Source organism: Gobio gobio, assembly GCF_949357685.1.
Source record: "Gobio gobio genome assembly, chromosome: 18".
NCBI lineage: Eukaryota > Metazoa > Chordata > Actinopteri > Cypriniformes > Gobionidae > Gobio > Gobio gobio.
The window spans coordinates 51,575,267-51,595,259 of NC_137111.1; the positions used below are offsets into that span (position 1 = coordinate 51,575,267).

General features: G+C 39.2%; 1 protein-coding gene across 4 annotated transcripts in view; it reads left to right on the plus strand.

Moving 5' to 3' along the window:
- LOC307142162 (uncharacterized protein) overlaps nt 1-3,874 on the plus strand; it is a 248,757-nt gene extending 244,883 nt beyond the window's left edge. For all 4 annotated transcript variants that reach the window (XM_079842775.1, XM_079842776.1, XM_079842777.1 and 1 more), the window contains 2 exons: nt 2,443-2,601; nt 2,852-3,874. In XM_079842775.1, the coding sequence (XP_079698901.1) occupies nt 2,443-2,601; nt 2,852-2,858 (166 nt within the window). In that variant the 3' untranslated portion in view covers nt 2,859-3,874. The remainder of the gene's footprint in view (nt 1-2,442; nt 2,602-2,851) is intronic.
- Nucleotides 3,875-19,993: the final 16,119 nt, after the last annotated feature.

Here is a 19,993-nt window from a genome sequence, read left to right on the forward strand (position 1 = left end):
TCACATCATCTAGCTACTGGTGTTCCCCAGGGCTCAGTGCTTGGACCACTTCTCTTCTCCATCTACATGTCATCATTGGGATCGGTCATTCAGAAACATGGCTTTTCCTATCACTGCTATGCCGACGACACTCAACTCTACTTCTCATTTCAACCTGATGATCCATCGGTTGGTGTCCGTATCGCTGCCTGCCTAACAGACATTTCAGCCTGGATGAAGGAACATCACCTGCAACTCAACCTTGCAAAGACAGAACTGCTTGTGGTCTCAGCCAACCCAGCACTTCACCCCAATCTCTCCATTCAGCTAGGTTCATCAACCATAACTCCGTCCAGGACAGCCAGGAACCTTGGGGTTGTGATTGATGATCAGCTAAAATTCACTGACCACATCACTGCAACAACCCGGTCCTGCAGATTTGCACTATTCAACATTAGGAAGGTTAGACCCTTCCTATCAGATCATGCCACACAACTCCTGGTCCAAGCTCTTGTTCTCTCCAGACTGGACTACTGTAATGCTCTTCTTGCGGGCCTTCCGGCATGCACTACCAAACCCTTGCAACTGATTCAGAATGCAGCGGCGAGGTTGGTCTTTGGTGAGCCGAAGAGAGCACACGTCACGCCTCTCCTCATCAGTCTGCACTGGCTACCAATAGCCGCTCGCATTAAATTCAAGGCACTGGTGCTCGCCTTCAAAACATCCACTGGCTCTGCACCAATATACCTAAACTCGCTCGTTCAGACTTACACACCCTCCAGGAACTTGCGTTCTGCCAGTGAACGACGCCTTGTGGTGCCATACCAAAGAGGCATGAAATCGCTGTCACGGACCTTTTCCTGGACCGTTCCCACCTGGTGGAATGACCTGCCTATCTCAATTCGTGCGGCCGAGTCTGTAGCCATTTTCAAAAAACGTCTAAAGACACATCTTTTCCAGCAACACCTGACCGATCGAGAATAGCACTTATCATTCTATTCATTGTCTGTCTGTCTAATTTATTTAAAAAAAAAAAAAAAAAATTATATTTCTGTGCTAGACTAACTGAGACTTGTTATAGCACTTGCATATTGCTGATATTGTTGCCCTTCGACTGCTCTAGCTGCTTCTATTGCCCCCATTTGTAAGTCGCTTTGGATAAAAGCGTCTGCTAAATGACTAAATGTAAATGTAAATGTAAATGTACTGAAGTGTTCTGTATTCATACCGTTTCACTGTCAGTGTTTTAAACACACATCTGATGTGTCAGCGCTCTCTCTCTGTGCAGTGTGTGGTCTCCTTTCAGCGCAGCCTCACATGTTAATATAAACACCGTCAGTGATAGTTGTTATTTGGCCTCTAGAGGGCGCTCTCGTGCTATATAATGCCAGCAGACCTTCTCAGAGCTACTGTGTAATGACAGCGCACCCGTCTCAGCCGCTCCAGCAACTCATCCCGGAAAAACTATCGGTATCGTTTTTTGCCTTTAACAGATTGTTCCACCAATCAACTATCAGTGCCGATGAATTGGTCTGCCTCTATTAGGGATGTGTTTAGTGATGTGATAAAGCAGGGTCTGAGCACTCGAGTACCCAGCGCTCGCAGGTCAGTTTAGGCCATAGTGTCACAGACCATATGGTGTGTGTGATCATGTCTTCATCAGTGAGCTTTATATGTGCTGTGCGGCACAAGCAGCTTCTGTCAGTCAGTAACTTCAGTCAGGAATAATGTGTGAGGATAAGATGCTTTCACCACAGAGCAAACAGCAGCGGGAAAACTGCAAACACAAGCATCAAACCAGACAGAGCTTCACTCATTATTATTCTTCACACATTTGCTCAAGAAATGATGTGTGTGATAAGAACAGCAACTGTAATAGCATTATAACATTTACACAAATATAATATCAATAAGTTTGCAGTGAATGTTCCTGCAGAATCTTCTTCCTCTGACTGAAGATTGGGCTCTTATGTTTTTTAAACTGCTCTGTTGTCTTTTATTATATTTTAAACATTTTACCAATGTGGCATATTAACACATTAATATATGTTTAAAATACTTGTCTTTTTATAAATGGTCTGGTAAGAACTGTGGCTGTTGGTAGTTTTAATCTATCTGACACCTTTCCTGATATTCTGTCATATTTTCCTTTGTGAGATGAAATTCTGCAGGTGTAAAAGCAGGAGCAGATGTGACACACACGTGACACACATTTCCCCAAACAGCCTCTTTATTCTGCAGATCTTTATTTTCTTGAGCAATGCTGTTATGAAGTGCAGATCAAGCTGTGAATGTTTCTGTCAGATTCGACATTGACACAGAATTCATGTGGTCATTCACGCTGGAAGTCTCTCATCACATGAGTTCATATTGAGCTGAACATGTCAGAGCCTCTGGTTTGAGATCACACTCTGGGTGAAAGTTACAATCATTTCTCTTTTCTCTTGTGTCTGTCTTTTCTAGCCTTCAGGACTGTGGCATTACAGATGTTTCTTCTTTAACTCAGTCTTTGACAAACTCAAAAGCACTGCAGTTTTTAAAAGAGCTTGATCTGAGACGCAATAAGATCAGAAACTCACAGCGGCTCAGAGACGCGATACGAGACTCAGGACTCAAACTGAGGTGAGGAAACATCACTTTACACCACACACACACACATGGGGATTTAACTTTAAATGTATTATATTTAAGACATAAATATTTAGAGACAATATGTACGCCAAATAATGTAAGATCAGTAACTAATCTGATTACAGTAATTTAATGTTAGTTACAGTCTATTACACTTTGTACTCAAGGTAACTGAAATATTGATATAATGTGCAGCTTGTTCCACTGAGCACTGATTATGTTCTTCTACTTCCTCCTTCAGCCTATAGGAAGAGCTGGAGCAGGAGCACTGGTTATATTGGGCTAAAGCTCAGGAGGAACCAGAGACATCAACAGCTCAAGCAAAGCCACCATCAGATTAAAGATCCTCAGGAGGTTCTCAATATAACACTGTAATAAATGAATATGTGTGTTGGTAGTTTAGCTGAGATGCTGCTCTACAGCACTTCATAAATACACTGCCAAACCTACAGCTGTTATGAGCTCAAGCTGTTTATATACATGCAGTTTCTCAAATAGCACTGCTTTAACACACGTACAGTTCATCATACCAGCTCTTGTGTATTATCATTTATAATGAGTACTAATGCATACAGGAGGAAGAGATTCAGACGTTCAGATTTAATAACGCAGCATCAATAGAAACACACACACATGATGAGTAATGTTGACTGGTTATTGTTGATTTAAGAGCTGAAATAGAGGAGGAAGAGCCTGATCTGAGATCAGATGAGCTGCATTAGCAGGAATGGGAGTCTTTAGTGTCCTACATCATACTAATGTTGGGATTAAACTCATCTATAATGAAGAAATTAATATTTTAATTCTCAAATGTAGTACTTAAATATATATTAAACCATTAAATACATGTACAGAGATTTAAATCAATCAAATGTATATTTCTTTATACCACTGGTATTATTATCATTATTTTATTTTACATTTGTATTTCTTTATTTTATATACAGAATATCTATATTTAAATGTGTATGAGGTTCTGTCTGTCTCATAATGCAGAAATATGTCTGTGCTCATCAGACTCAAAGCTTTGACTGTCCTACAGTGAGAGATGATGAAGTTTCCCACATCAGCCCAGACTCAGATTCAGCTTTAGCAGTCACAGCATTCATGAACCATAATCCACCGCATTCTAGCTGTCGCCAGTCTAGCTACATTCAATCCTTTTTGTGCAGCGAGTATAATTCTCTCTTTTGCCAATTTATGTATTTTAAAATGTATTGGCATATTGTGTAAATATACAAATAAAATAATTTAGTTTGGTTTGAAAGGTTCATTTGTTCAGTTGATGCAACAGCAGATGCAGAGATTCTCCTGTGAAAGCTGTAGACCTGAAACAGAAAAAGCAGTTTCTCAAGCTCACCACTAGAGGTCAACACAATATCACAATATCATGTGAAGCAGAAGCAATCAGTTTAGCCCAGGCTAAAGCACTGAAGGCTTCTGCTCTGATCTTGAGTAAGGCTCTTTACTCCAGGAGCTCCAGCGGGATCGTCCCTGTAATAAGTGCACTGGAGTCTCTTTTGGTCTTTTTCTAGAAGCTCTCGCTGACTCTGGGCTCACTGAGGATGAAGAGACCACAGCAACATCTGGGCCAGATGAGGCAATAAGGGCCGCTGGAGTGATGGAGGCTCTCATCATGGCACTAAACCATTCCCAGGATCCTCAGTGCTCACACCCGTCTGCTGACATTTCACATCCTACAAAACTGCACACACATAATACAAAAGCAGTCATTTTAACACCACAATGCCATTTGAGTTCTGTATTAGAAGTTACAAAGTGATCTTACTTTATATTTTTGCTTTCAGGTTTTCACGCAGCGGCCATTGTAAGTCCCAGTGTGTACAACAGGCCTTCAGAGTTAAAAAAACATTCCTAATATATGAAATATATCATAGAGCTAATGTTCAATCAGCAAGTAATTAATGCAAAATAAACATGGACAGGATGACCAGGGTCCCTCATACACAATTACTGACCAATAAATATTTGCACAAGAAATATTGATTTGAGATAATATACAAGTATTTAAAATCAATATTTCAATGTTACCCAAGGTAAAGTGGCTTTTTATTTGCATTATATTATGTGTGTGTTGATTACAGTGTGTCAGGTTGTGTGTAGCTTTACAGCTGTTTTATGAGGACATCATGAGAACATGTTCTTGATGTTGATTTGACTGAAGAATCTCATGATGAGTTAGTGTTTGTGACACTAGAGGGTGTAGAAGTATTTAGAGTGTGTTTAATAAGGTGATGATGATGATGTGCAATCATTTGACCAGCCGTTTGTTTAGAATTAAATATATGATTTATTAGTAGTAAGAAATGCGTAAAGTTTAAAGTATTGATTTAATCGTTGTTTGCAATGCCAAATGGACAATAAATGGATTGGCATATGTGAATGTATGGACATTAACTTTATTTACTCAAAGCAAAGGCACGCGTCAGAAACAGACTTCTAAAGCTCATGTGCGTCCCTACGAGTTTAGTCAAAGTTTGACCGATGGAGCTTTTGTATCGACAGCAGCGACTGAAGCGGCTCGAATTGGAGACCACAGGAAAAGTCAGCGGATGCTCGTTCACGACAGTTTCGTTTGATGGAGTCATTGTGGATTCTTTGTGGACTACAAACCCGCATGTGCAGAAGAAAGAAACACAGCACACATGCCAAAGTCTTCAGTCTTCAGCGTATCTGGAACTGAGGTATGACAGCGCTTTCACCTGATCTTGAGTTAAATGGCCATATATCAACAGTGCACACAAACTAACACTAATCCAATGCGCATTGGTGGTAAAGTGTTTGTGAAAAGAAGAACTGCTAACAACTTGAAATGCTTGAGTTTGCCCATGTTTACGGTGTTTAAGTTAATGTTTAAACCAAAATTCATGACTGTAGTACTTATGGAAATTTTTTTTACAAAAAGAAAGTCTGAAAAGGATCATCCATGAAGCAGCTTCGTGATAATGCTCAGTGTGTGTGTGTGTGTGTGTGTGTGTGTGTGTGTGTGTGTAGGTGGTGAACCTCCAGTACAGTGAGGTGCAGGACCGGGTGATGCTGACGGTGTGTGTGTGTGTGTGTGTGTGTGTGTGTGTGTGTGCTGTTCCAGTTCCTCGAGGTCACCATGACTATCCTAAAGAAAAGATGAGCTAAAGTTTATTTACCTACAACATTAATTGGTAGTTTCAGATTGTTTTACTGTAGGAAAAATAAAATGCATTTATATAACAAAATGATAGAGAATGTTTTGAAATAGCAAGAAACTGCACCTTTATTTAATTAATAAAATAAATGTTAGTTTGTTTAATTTCTGTTTTATTTGGGTGAAATAGATTTCCTGCCATTATTAAGTGGATTATTGAGCTTTGCAGTAGGGATGTCAAAGCCCTATTCGAATGGTCATTGTTTCTCATGTGGACGTCTGTAAAAATAAAATTGCATTGCACTTCAGTGACAACTCCTGTATTCCGGTGGAGATTTTTAAATTACATTTTATACGCTAATATATGTAATATCCTATTTATCATTTAATTATTTAAATCCCCTGCTATAGTTGCAATGGTTTTCTATATAACATTTTATCTAAAAAATTATGCTAAAAAGTAACTCAATGTATATTGGAAATTAACATTTATTAATACGTTTAATAAATTAACATTTTAAGTTTAATGAATAATAATTTAAATTGCTTAATCAAAAGGTGAACACTTATTAATATTATTGTTGCCTCTAGTAATTGTCTGGTTTTTAATTTCCAAACTATTTTGGTTTCATTTTAAGCCAGCCATACAGTAATTTTTAAACAATTTAAAACCAGGATTAAAAACCACTGCATATATTGCGTGTGATGTATTCCTGCTAATGCCTGATGAGATTATCAGCGCTGTCAGAAGCCGCGTTTCCATTACAGATTTGCGCAAAACTTTTGCGTGCGTGCGTACGTGCGTGCGAGTGATCCAAGCACTGATGGCAAGGAAAGCACTGTATACTTGAGCGCCACATGAGGTGTGTGTGAGTGTTTCTGTCTTATCTGCTTCAAGCTCTTGATAAATTATGGCGTTTTATATTCTATTGTATTTTATGAGTTTAATAAAGAACTCGTCTTCTGTCCAAACACACCATCATCTGTAAAGAATGATCCACTATTACGTACACCAGGTTATTGTGATGCATTGCCACATACAGAGACGAGCGAAAAGTTTGAATTTGATGGTGCTAACTCAGTTTTTTTTTACCACTTCATTATTTTGGCTTGGAATTTCGTTTGTTGGAAATATAAACTGAATTCAAAATAATCCGTTCCCTGAATACATTACTACGGAGCCCCCCTAGTCCCACTTTTTCAAAAAAAATTATTATAACTATCTTGTGGCCTCAAGATAGTAACTCGTGGCCTCAAGATAGTAACTCGTGGCCTCAAGATAGTAACTCGTGGCCTCAAGATAGTAACTCGTGGCCTCAAGATAGTAACTCGTGGCCTCAAGATAGTAACTCGTGGCCTCAAGATAGTATCTCGTGGCCTCAAGATAGTAACTCGTGGCCTCAAGATAGTAACTCGTGGCCTCAAGATAGTAACTCATGGCCTCAAGATAGTAACTCGTGGCCTCAAGATAGTAACTCGTGGCCTCAAGATAGTAAAGTGTCTGACACATGGACTCTTTGTTATTAAACTGGACCCTGTAGTGCAATACTTCCCATTCTGTGCAACATTCTCTGTTTTAATATTCAGTGTGCAATATAGTTTGCTGCAGTTCTGCTTCTATTTATTTCCTAGTACTGTTCATCACAATTATGTTAATACAGTAATGTAAATCTTGTAGGCTGCATATCCATAGTTCTTTATAATTCTTCTTCAAATTTTATAGCCTATATTTATACTTTTTACATATATATACTTGTTTATTTACTAACTTCTATTAATATTCCGTTAAATGTCTTTATGTGCACATCAACTGTGACACAAGAATTGTTCCCCGGGTTATCAATAGTATCAATAAAGATCAATAAAGTATTTTTGATTATGATTTTAAGTTAACCTATATTGGAGTGTGCAGACTGGTTCATTAATTATTGAAGTGTTTCACATTGTGGTAGTTTTGAATGTAAGAAAAGCATGTGTCCGTGTAGCCTACGAAAAAACGCCAGCAGAGGGCGTTCTAGGCTTAGGTCACGCTACCTCCGTCTGTTATTACAGTTTTTTACAATCGCTATGACAATTTTTTCCATTAATTTTAACAAATTTCCTAAACTCTTAAGACAGTTAGCACAACATCTGTCTCTGTAGGCTATACAATTAACACATTTATTGTTGCTTTTACACAAAATGCATACGGTTAACACAAATTTAAAATGCTTGAACTTCTTATACACACAAGCTCAACCAAGACCAAAACAATGAATTTGTACTGCCACATTTACCAATGCTTTAACACTGTATGTCAGAACAGATAACATCATGTTCTAAACCTAACCTTATAGGCTAAAGTAAAAGTGAACAGCTGTCTATACTGTGAATTGAAACAACTATATTCCCTGTATTTTATTCCATTGATACTGAGAAACAGCCGATTGAAGTTATGCAAATGTATAAATCACAGCTGATTCCCATCTAGGAATTGTTCAGGTGTTGATGTTCTTTCAATCGCATGGCCATATGGTATAAAAGAGGACATCTTTGGTATTATCTTGTGGAAAAGGAACAATATAGAGCAACAAAAAGAAAGTAAGAAAAATGCCTTCATGAGGGAGAGGAATATGAGTACCAGGACAAGGGAGAGGAATGCCTGGAAAAGGACAAGGTAGAGATTGAGGAGTTAGAATGCATGGCGGCGCTCAAAGAAGGGCCAGAATTAGGGTAACTGATTAAATAAGAGCTACTATCATAGACATTTACATTTATGCATTTGGCAGACGCTTTTATCCAAAGCGACTTACATTGCATTCAAGGTACACATTTTTTTTTAACATTCTTGTCAGTTCTTGCTTTCCCTGGGAATCGAACCCATGACCTTAGCGTTGCTAGCGCCATGCTCTACTGTTTGAGCTACAGGAAAGCTAGACCATGTCATAAACCACAGGCTATCATACAGAGGGGCTGGTGAACGAGTACAGCCAAATCTCAGCCGTGACACAGTGGCATCCATTATCCAGATTTTTTCTAGAAACCAACTGGTATGATATTGTATAAGGGCTTCTACTGCAAAGTGTAAATACTTTTACCATGTATTACAGTGACTGTATGCCTCTGGTCTCTATATGTAACTGTATTTTGTCTATCTAAGGAATCAACACCTCTCTCCCTCAGGGGGCAGAGGAAAGCTCCTAAATGAAGATCAGGAACTATGATGATTGTTAACATGGTGATTGCTGACAATGAAATAAAACTGAAGGGCATTCTATAGAGCTACTCTGAGATGGGACATTCATTTTTTTAATCAAATTTCTGCAGCAAAATAAACAAAATGCATGCATTTACAAAACCCAACAAAATATATATAGAGAGAGGCTTCAAAAGACACAATCTATGATCAATAAAATACACTGTCTATTGTATAAGGGCAGACCTGACACATAAAATAATGCAGTTTATGTGTATTGTGTTAGTGTATTATTTTATTCAGAAAATTTGTGTTAGAGTTTTGTTTACAATATGTGATTTTGAGCATTGAGCATATAGTTTTGCCAATTGTGTGTTGTAGGTGTGTTGGTGCGTTAAGAGTTTTGGAAATTTGATAAAAGTGTTGACAAATTTGTCATAGCGATTGTAAGAAACTGTAATGAAATATGATCTCAGATTAGCGCCACCTTCAGGTGACTGTACCCACAGATCACTGGACGACTGGTTCTCTGGGGAACTCATGCACTACAGCAGATTCTGATGCAGGCGCTGTTCTGGATCATATTTCCATAATAACACATCAGAAAATGTTCAGTTGCCACCTCACATCCGTTCTGTTGTTTTGTGCTAAAGCTTGCTCTTAAAATCCTCTCATGAGCGCGTTTTCTCATAGATATCAATGCCGTTCAGATAATAAGACAATCATTTCATCATTAGCAGCTAAAACTACAGTTAATATATTCATTCATGCGTGCGCAACTCATCACGCGTCAGGTCGGCACATCAATAAGCAGAAAGTCATAATTTCGATTTTTTTAATCTCATAATTATGACTTTTAAAGTCATAATTTCGATTTAGTAAAGGAGGTAGCGTGACCTAAGCCTAGAACGCCCTCTGCTGGCGTTTTTTCGTAGGCTACACGGACACATGCTTTTCTTACATTCAAAACTACCACAATGTGAAACACTTCAATAATTAATGAACCAGTCTGCACACTCCAATATAGGTTAACTTAAAATCATAATCAACAATACTTTATTGATCTTTATTGATACTATTGATAACCCGGGGAACAATTCTTGTGTCACAGTTGATGTGCACATAAAGACATTTAACGGAATATTAATAGAAGTTAGTAAATAAACAAGTGTATATATATGTAAAAAGTATAAATATAGGCTATAAAATATGAAGAAGAATTATAAAGAACTATGGATATGCAGCCTACAAGATTTACATTACTGTATTAACATAATTGTGATGAACAGTACTAGGAAATAAATAGAAGCAGAACTGCAGCAAACTATATTGCACACTGAATATTAAAACAGAGAATGTTGCACAGAATGGGAAGTATTGCACTACAGGGTCCAGTTTAATAACAAAGAGTCCATGTGTCAGACACTTTACTATCTTGAGGCCACGAGTTACTATCTTGAGGCCACGAGTTAGTATCTTGAGGCCATGAGTTACTATCTTGAGGCCACGAGTTACTATCTTGAGGCCACGAGTTACTATCTTGAGGCCACGAGTTAGTATCTTGAGGCCATGAGTTACTATCTTGAGGCCACGAGTTACTATCTTGAGGCCACGAGTTAGTATCTTGAGGCCACGAGTTACTATCTTGAGGCCACGAGTTACTATCTTGAGGCCACGAGTTAGTATCTTGAGGCCACGAGTTAGTATCTTGAGGCCACGAGTTACTATCTTGAGGCCACGAGTTAGTATCTTGAGGCCACGAGTTAGTATCTTGAGGCCACGAGTTACTATCTTGAGGCCACGAGTTACCCACTATCCACAAGATAGTTATAATAATTTTTTTTTGAAAAAGTGGGACTAGGGGGGCTCCGTACATTTCTGAAATGGCAAAAAAAAAAAAAAAAAACACATTAGTAATACACTAGATGGCGTCATCACGTGATCAATTCTAACCAATGAGACTGCTGGAACTGCACCGCTAATGAGCTCAGCTGTCATTCCGGATTCGACTGGGACCGCCAAACTCTGCCCTAAACAGGTAATGTTAAGCTTTTTAAGTTTCCATATTAATATGTGAGTTTCCTATTATAATTAGAGAAACAGGTCAAAATGGTAACGAATTAATTGATATTAAACTACACTCTCATTTTAGTGGTTTATCTGATTAATGTTATACTCTCCTGCCGTTTAAAGTTTAAACGACTAACGTTTATAACGGTCAACTAGGCCATTTTCTGTTAATCTCTGAGGTAATTTAAAACTGCTTGAATTCATTACTTTGAATTGTTTTACGTCCATTTTGGTGTTAATTTGATGTATTGTTGTTTTCCAGTTGCTATAATAACTATAACGTTAGTCATATGGCCAGGGGGCGGAGTCAGTCATGGTTGTGTTTTAAAGATTTAAAAAGCGACGTAAACGAGGATTCATGTAGCGTAAATACAATACACAAGTTACATTTTTATAAAGCTCCGGTCATATATCATGTTAACGTGACCTAAAAATAACAGATTGTACAATTATTACTTTGTACACGTTGTGTCACACACACACACACACACACACACACACACACACACACACACACACACACACACACACACACACACACACACACACAAGCTGGCACGTGCACGGGGAGAGAGAGTGAAAGAGTGGAGAGACTCATTGGCCTAACGTTATATATTATCAGGAAACATGATTGATAACTGTCACATGAAATCAGCTGTCTGTAATATTTAATTAATTATGAAAAGATACAACTTTAGCGCAAATAAAACATTTAGGCCATGACATAATATTCGCGTTAAATATTAATGTAATCATTTCTCTTGAATACAGTTCATCAGCACGTTAGTACAGAGCAATATTGGACTGAGATATTAATTCTTGTTTGTTTTCTCTCTTTTCCTTGTGTGTGATCAGATCATTGGTTCTGCTCTGTAAGTATTCTTCTAGTTGACACGTTTTTGTCATAGTCGACAAACTTTCTTTGCACCATATAACTGTATTTGCATAAGCATATTTCTTAATAACATACTGTATTTATCAATACAGTGGTGTCGTACATTCTCAGATGTTGTTTATATTTATGAATACAAGTTTTAAACTGGATTTATACCATTAACTGTTGTTTGTCCTCTCTCTTTCCAGTATTTATTGCCATCTAGTCCTGACTGCAGAATTGAGCTCCAGTCCCAGTTAAGCAGACCTGAACCAGTTGATCCAGGTCTTCAGGACCAGCAGTTCTACAGGCCGCTGGAGCTAAACTCTGCAGGTGTTGGTCCTCCAGGACCAGGACTGGACCCACTGTAGTAAGGACCGATCTAGCAGTTACACTACGTTTACATGGACAGCAGTAATTATTGACCTTATTCTGAATAAGACTATATTCTGATTAAAGTGTTTACATGAGGTGCTTTTGAGAATATTCTGTTTATGTTCCCATATTACATGTTATAGAACATAGCTTGATTAATGTCACGTCATTACGTCCCCATGCCACTACGCTGTCCGACGTCCAATCATAGCGCGACTTTCACGGGTCTATTAAAATTCAATGGGCTCAGTCGACCGCTGTAACTTTACCTGCGGGTGTCGCTGTTGGACAGTGTTCCTTTATAAAAACCAGTGATTTTTATACTTTTTAATGTGTGTGTATATATATATATATATATATATTATAAAAATAAAACGTTTTATTTTTGTAATGTTATATATAATATTATATATGTCTCTTTCAGTTTTTTTTTTTTTTGAAGAGACACTGCCCCTCTTGACAGCCTACATTTGGAATAAAACTTTGATTAATGATATGAAAGGTTTCTAAATCATGATTATTTTTTCCTGCCGTCGAGTCTCGGGCGTTTACTGAATGACATATTATGAATTATGAATCACAATTATGAATATGGGATTACAGATACAAACGTATTGTATTTTACAATGAGCAGAATAAAAAGCAAGACACACACCATAGCAACACGTCATGGCAACGACATCCCAGACTGACAGATATACGTGAAAGATAAACGGGAATTTTTCGATATTTGAGCGCTTTGTTACTGTTTTGTATGCGTTGTTATTTTAATTATAATTCAAATTCTGTTTTATTGGCCACAATATTATTGATGATGATTGAGAGGGGCACTTTTGATTAATTTTTAAAAAGGGCAGGGGCTCGAGCCCCCAACGCCCCTCCCCTCTGTGTGTGTGTGTGTGTGTGTGTGTCCTGTCACAAAATGCGACAAACTCCTACACGACGTTAATAGTGTGATTATGGTGTGTACATGTCTGTAATGCTCTCCGATAATGCGACAAAAATAGGCATACTCCACATGTCTTAATTCAATTTGAGTTTACTTCGAGTATGACTTTAACCGGATTAAGGTAATTGGAAATCGCTGTTTACATGGTACTTTCTTAATCAGAGTATTGTCTCAATCAGGTTAATATAGGAGTATTGTTGTTCATGTAAACGTACTCCGTCATGATCCTCATCCTCAGAACATCATAACCCTCGAGGACCTGCAGATTTTAGCACCAACCCTGGTCCAGCACACCTGAACAAGCTAATCCAGCTCTTTTGGTTCAGTCAAGAGAAAGTCACAAGCAGGTTAGATTGATCAGGTCTGGACATAAACTCTGCAAGATGGTGCAATTCGACGGCCAGAGTTGAGAACCCCTGAAAAATGTATACAGTTTTAATTTGTATAGATTTATGCAATATTTGACTAATCAGTTGTCTTCTCTCTTTTTCTCCTTTGTGATTGTGTGTCAACCACAGCTAAATAAACCCAAAGGCCACTCGGGCACAGGTCACTGCATCTTTTGCTGTGTAAGTACATTTTTGACTGTCACATTTTTGTCAGACACATTCTAAGTGTTTGCATTAATTTTAATAAAACTTGCATATTCATGCTGCAAGTTAGTCATCAATGATTTCTTAATAAAGACATTACAGGGATAGTTCTTCATGTTGTTCCAAACCTGTATTTACTTTTTTCTGTGGAATGCAAAATATATTTTTTGAATAATGTTTCATCTGTCTTGTCAATACAATTAAAAAGTCAATGGGATCCAATGATGTTTTTATTGTATGGACAAATAATTTTTTTTTTTTTTTTTTCAAAATATCATCTTCCACAGAAGAAATCTTGTAGGTTTGGAATGACATGAGGGTGAGTATAAAGCTTGATACATACTCCGCAAGAGCAGAGAAAAAAGTTCTCGCTTGGAGAACTATTGTGTGATTGGTCAGAAATTTAAAGTGGGCAGGGTTAATGCTGAGAAACCACACCTGTTCGGCACCTGCTTTTCTCCTGAAGTATGGAATGTCCAGGCCATAACGAACTTTGTTCTTGTTCTTGCCACCTCCAGAAAACTAATTTCTTTGTTCTTGCTGAGTTTGTACCAAGCTTAAGTTGACAATTTTAGTATATTGTTCTCAGTTCATTATGTCCTCAATTTGTTTGCTCTCTTTATCTTTCGCTCTCAACAACACAGCCTAAGTTTGTTTTTAATATTAAAAAACAACAACACCAGGAACTATTTTAAGAAAAAAAACGTTTTTTAATGTTTTTTTTTCATCACTTTAGATGCACAAAAAGCGGCCAGGCCGGAGCATCTGAAGTGGAAACTCCTGTTAAATCATGGCTCCATAACGCAAGAGACTGGAGATGAGGCTAAGATCTACTGCTATCCGAGGGGATTGATGTATTTTATTTTCATAATCATAATCCATATGATTTCATAATCCACTTAATGTGTTGTGATGTGGTTATAATTGGTCATTTTTCTGTTTTATAAATTTTTTTTTTTATTGTTTTGAGAGAGAGAATTTTTTGCAAGGACGTATGAAATTGATCAAAGTGACAGTAAAGACTTTTACATAGTTACTCGAAAAATAGTTACTTTGTAAAATATATTAAAACAGAAAACAGTTATTTTAAGTTGCAATAATATTACACTCTTTTAATGTATTTTCTTTTTATCAAATAAATGCAGCCTTAATGAGCAGAAAGGATTTATTTCAAAAGCATTTTAAAAATCTTACTGACCCCAAACTTTTGAATGTTAATATATTGTATATTTAAATTTTTTACATGACTGTGACAGTGTGCAGTGTGGCAGTGTGCGATCTCATTGAACATTATTTTAATCAATTTAAATGTTTGTTCTATACACACAGGCAGTGTGCGATCTCATTGAACATTATTTTAAACCATTTAAATGTTTGTTCTATACACACAGGCAGTGTGCGATCTCATTGAATATTATTTTAATCCATTTAAATGTTTGTTCTATACACACAGACAGTGTGTGATCTCATTGAACGTTATTTTAAACCATTTAAATGTTTGTTCTATACACACAGGCAGTGTGCGATCTCATAGAACATTATTTTAAACCATTTAAATGTTTGTTCTATACACACAGGCAGTGTGCGATCTCATAGAACATTATTTTAAACCATTTAAATGTTTGTTCTATACACACAGGCAGTGTGCGATCTCATTGAACATTATTTTAAACCATTTAAATGTTTGTTCTATACACACAGGCAGTGTGCGATCTCATAGAACATTATTTTAAACCATTTAAATGTTTGTTCAGTACACAGACAGTGTGCGATCTCATTGAACATTATTTTAAACCATTTAAATGTTTGTTCTATACACACAGACAGTGTGCGATCTCATTGAACATTATTTTAATCCATTTAAATGTTTGTTCTATACACACAGGCAGTGTGCGATCTCATTGAACATTATTTTAAACCATTTAAATGTTTGTTCTATACACACAGACAGTGTGCGATCTCTGAGAACATTATTTTAAACCATTTAAATGTTTGTTCTATACACACAGACAGTGTGCGATCTCATTGAACATTATTTTAAACCATTTAAATGTTTGTTCTATACACACAGACAGTGTGCGATCTCATTGAACATTATTTTAAACCATTTAAATGTTTGTTCAGTACACAGGCAGTGTGCGATCTCATTGAACAATTTTTTTAAACCATTTAAATTTTGTTCTATACACACAGTTTGCGATCTCATTGGTCATTATTTTAAACCATTTTAATGTTTGTTCTATACACACAGTTTGCGATCTCATTGAACATTTTAAACCATTTAAATGTTTGTTCTATACACACAGGCAGTGTGCGATCTCATTGAACATTATTGTAATCCATTTAAATGTTTGTTCTATACACACAGACAGTGTGCGATCTCATTGAACATTATTTTAATCCATTTAAATGTTTGTTCTATACACGCAGTGTGCGATCTCATTGAACGTTATTTTAAACCATTTAAATGTTTGTTCTATACACACAGGCAGTGTGCGATCTCATTGAACGTTATTTTAAACCATTTAAATGTTTGTTCTATACACAGGCAGTGTGCGATCTCATTGAACATTATTTAAATCCATTTAAATGTTTGTTCTATACACACAGGCAGTGTGCGATCTCATTGAACATTATTTTAATCCATTTAAATGTTTGTTCTATACACGCAGTGTGCGATCTCATTGAACGTTATTTTAAACCATTTAAATGTTTGTTCTATACACAGGCAGTGTGCAATCTCATTGAACATTATTTTAAACCATTTTAATGTTTGTTCTATACACACAGTGTGTGATCTCATAGAACATTATTTTAAACCATTTAAATGTTTGTTCTATACACACAGGCAGTGTGCGATCTCATTGAACATTATTTTAAACCATTTAAATGTTTGTTCTATACACACAGGCAGTGTGCGATCTCATTGAACGTTATTTTAAACCATTTAAATGTTTGTTCTATACACAGGCAGTGTGCGATCTCATTGAATGTTATTTTAAACCATTTAAATGTTTGTTCTATACACACAGTGTGTGATCTCATAGAACATTATTTTAAACCATTTAAATGTTTGTTCTATACACAGACAGTGTGCGATCTCATTGAACATTATTTAAATCCATTTAAATGTTTGTTCTATACACAGGCAGTGTGCGATCTCATTGAACGTTATTTTAAACCATTTAAATGTTTGTTCTATACACACAGACAGTGTGCGATCTCATTGAACATTATTTTAATCCATTTAAATGTTTGTTCTATACACAGACAGTGTGCGATCTCATTGAACATTATTTTAATCCTTTTAAATGTTTGTTCCATACACAGGCAGTGTGCGATCTCATTGAACGTTATTTTAAACCATTTAAATGTTTGTTCTATACACACAGGCAGTGTGTGATCTCATAGAACATTATTTTAAACCATTTAAATGTTTGTTCTATACACACAGGCGGTGTGCGATCTCATAGAACATTATTTTAAACCATTTAAATGTTTGTTCTATACACACAGGCAGTGTGCGATCTCATAGAACATTATTTTAAACCATTTAAATGTTTGTTCTATACACACAGGCAGTGTGCGATCTCATAGAACATTATTTTAAACCATTTAAATGTTTGTTCTATACACACAGACAGTGTGCGATCTCATAGAACATTATTTTAAACCATTTAAATGTTTGTTCAGTACACAGACAGTGTGCGATCTCATTAGACATTATTTTAAACCATTTAAATGTTTGTTCTATACATACAGTGTGCGATCTCATTGAACATTATTTTAAACCATTTAAATGTTTGTTCTATACACACAGACAGTGTGCGATCTCATAGAACATTATTTTAAACCATTTAAATGTTTGTTCTATACACACAGTTTGCGATCTCCATCCATCCATCCATCTTCTTCCGCTTATCCGGGGCCGGGTCGCGGGGGCAGCAGTCTAAGCAGAGATGCCCAGACTTCCCTCTCCCTAGACACTTCCTCTAGCTCTTCCGGGGGGACACCGAGGCGTTCCAAGGCCAGCCGGGAGACATAGTCCCTCCAGCGTGTCCTTGGTCTTCCCCGGGGCCTCCTCCCGGTTGGACATGCCCGAAACACCTTCCCGGGAAGGCGTTCAGGAGGCATCCGGAACAGATGCCCGAGCCACCTCAGCTGTCCCCTCTCGATGTGGAGGAGCAGCGGCTCTACTCCGAGTTCCTCCCGAGTGACTGAGCTTCTCACCCTATCTCTAAGGGAGCGCCCAGCCACCCTGCGGAGAAAGCTCATTTCGGCCGCCTGTATCCGGGATCTTGTCCTTTCGGTCATGACCCAAAGCTCATGACCATAGGTGAGAGTAGGAACGTAGATTGACCGGTAAATCGAGAGCTTCGCCTTACGGCTTAGCTCTTTCTTCACCACGACAGACCGGTACATCGACCGCATTACTGCAGAAGCTGCACCGATCCGTCTGTCAATCTCCCGTTCCATCCTCCCCTCACTCGTGAACAAGACCCCTAGATACTTAAACTCCTCCACTTGGGGCAGGAACTCTCCACCAACCTGAAGAGGGCAAACCACCCTTTTCCGACTGAGGACCATGGCCTCGGATTTGGAGGTGCTGATCCCCATCCCAGCCGCTTCACACTCGGCTGCAAACCGTCCCAATGCATGCTGAAGGTCCTGGTTAGAAGGGGCCAACACGACAACGTCATCCGCAAAGAGCAGAGACGAAACCGTGTGGTCCCCAAACCTGACACCCTCCGGCCCTTGGCTGCGCCTAGAAATTCTGTCCATAAAAATTATGAACAGAACCGGCGACAAAGGGCAGCCCTGCCGGAGTCCAACATGCACCGGGAACAAGTCTGACTTACTGCCGGCAATGCGGACCAAACTCCTGCTTCGGTCATACAGGGACCGGACAGCCCTCAGCAAAGGACCCCGGACCCCATATTCCCCCAGCACCCTCCACAGGACGCCGCGAGGGACACAGTCGAATGCCTTCTCCAAATCCACAAAACAAATGTGGACTGGTTGGGCAAACTCCCATGAACCCTCCAGCACCCTGTAGAGGGTATAGAGCTGGTCCAGTGTTCCGCGACCAGGACGAAAACCACACTGTTCCTCCTGAATCCGAGGTTCCACTATCGGCCGGATTCTCCTCTCCAGTACCCTGGCATAGACTTTCCCGGGGAGGCTGAGAAGTGTGATCCCCCTATAGTTGGAACACACCCTCCGGTCCCCCTTCTTAAAAAGAGGGACCACCACCCCGGTCTGCCATCCCAGAGGCACTGTCCCCGACCGCCACGCGATGCTGCAGAGGCGTGTCAGCCAAGACAGCCCCACAACATCCAGAGACTTGAGGTACTCAGGGCGGATCTCATCCACCCCCGGTGCCTTGCCACCGAGGAGTTTCTTGACCACCTCGGTGACTTCAGCCCGGGTGATGGACGAGTCCTCCTCTGAGCCCCCAGCCTCTGCTTCCTCAATGGAAGACGTGACGGCGGGATTGAGGAGATCCTCGAAGTATTCCTTCCACCGTCCGACAACATCCCCAGTCGAGGTCAACAGCCGCCCATCGCCACTGTAAACAGCGTTGGTAGGGCACTGCTTCCCCCTCCTGAGGCGCCGGACGGTTTGCCAGAATCTCTTCGAGGCCAGCCGATAGTCTTTTTCCATGGCCTCACCGAACTCCTCCCAGGCCCGAGTTTTTGCCTCCACGACCACCCGGGCTGCAGTCCGTTTAGCCTGTCGGTACCTGTCAGCTGCCTCAGGAGTCCCACAAGCCAGCCAGGCCCGATAGGACTCCTTCTTCAGCTTGACGGCATCCCTTACTTCCGGTGTCCACCACCGGGTTCGGGGATTGCCGCCTCGACAGGCACCGGAGACCTTACGGCCACAGCTCCGAGCAGCCGCTTTGACAATGGAGGTGGAGAACATGGTCCACTCGGACTCAATATCTCCAGCCTCCCTCGGGATCCGGTCGAAGCTCTGCCGGAGGCAGGAGTTGAAGATCTCTCTGACAGGAGACTCGGCCAAACGTTCCCAGCAGACCCTCACAGTACGTTTGGGTCTACCGAGTCTATCCAGCTTCCTCCCCCGCCATCGGATCCAACTCACCACCAGGTGGTGATCAGTTGACAGCTCCGCCCCTCTCTTCACCCGAGTGTCCAAGACATACGGCCGCAGATCAGATGAAACAACCACAAAGTCGATCATT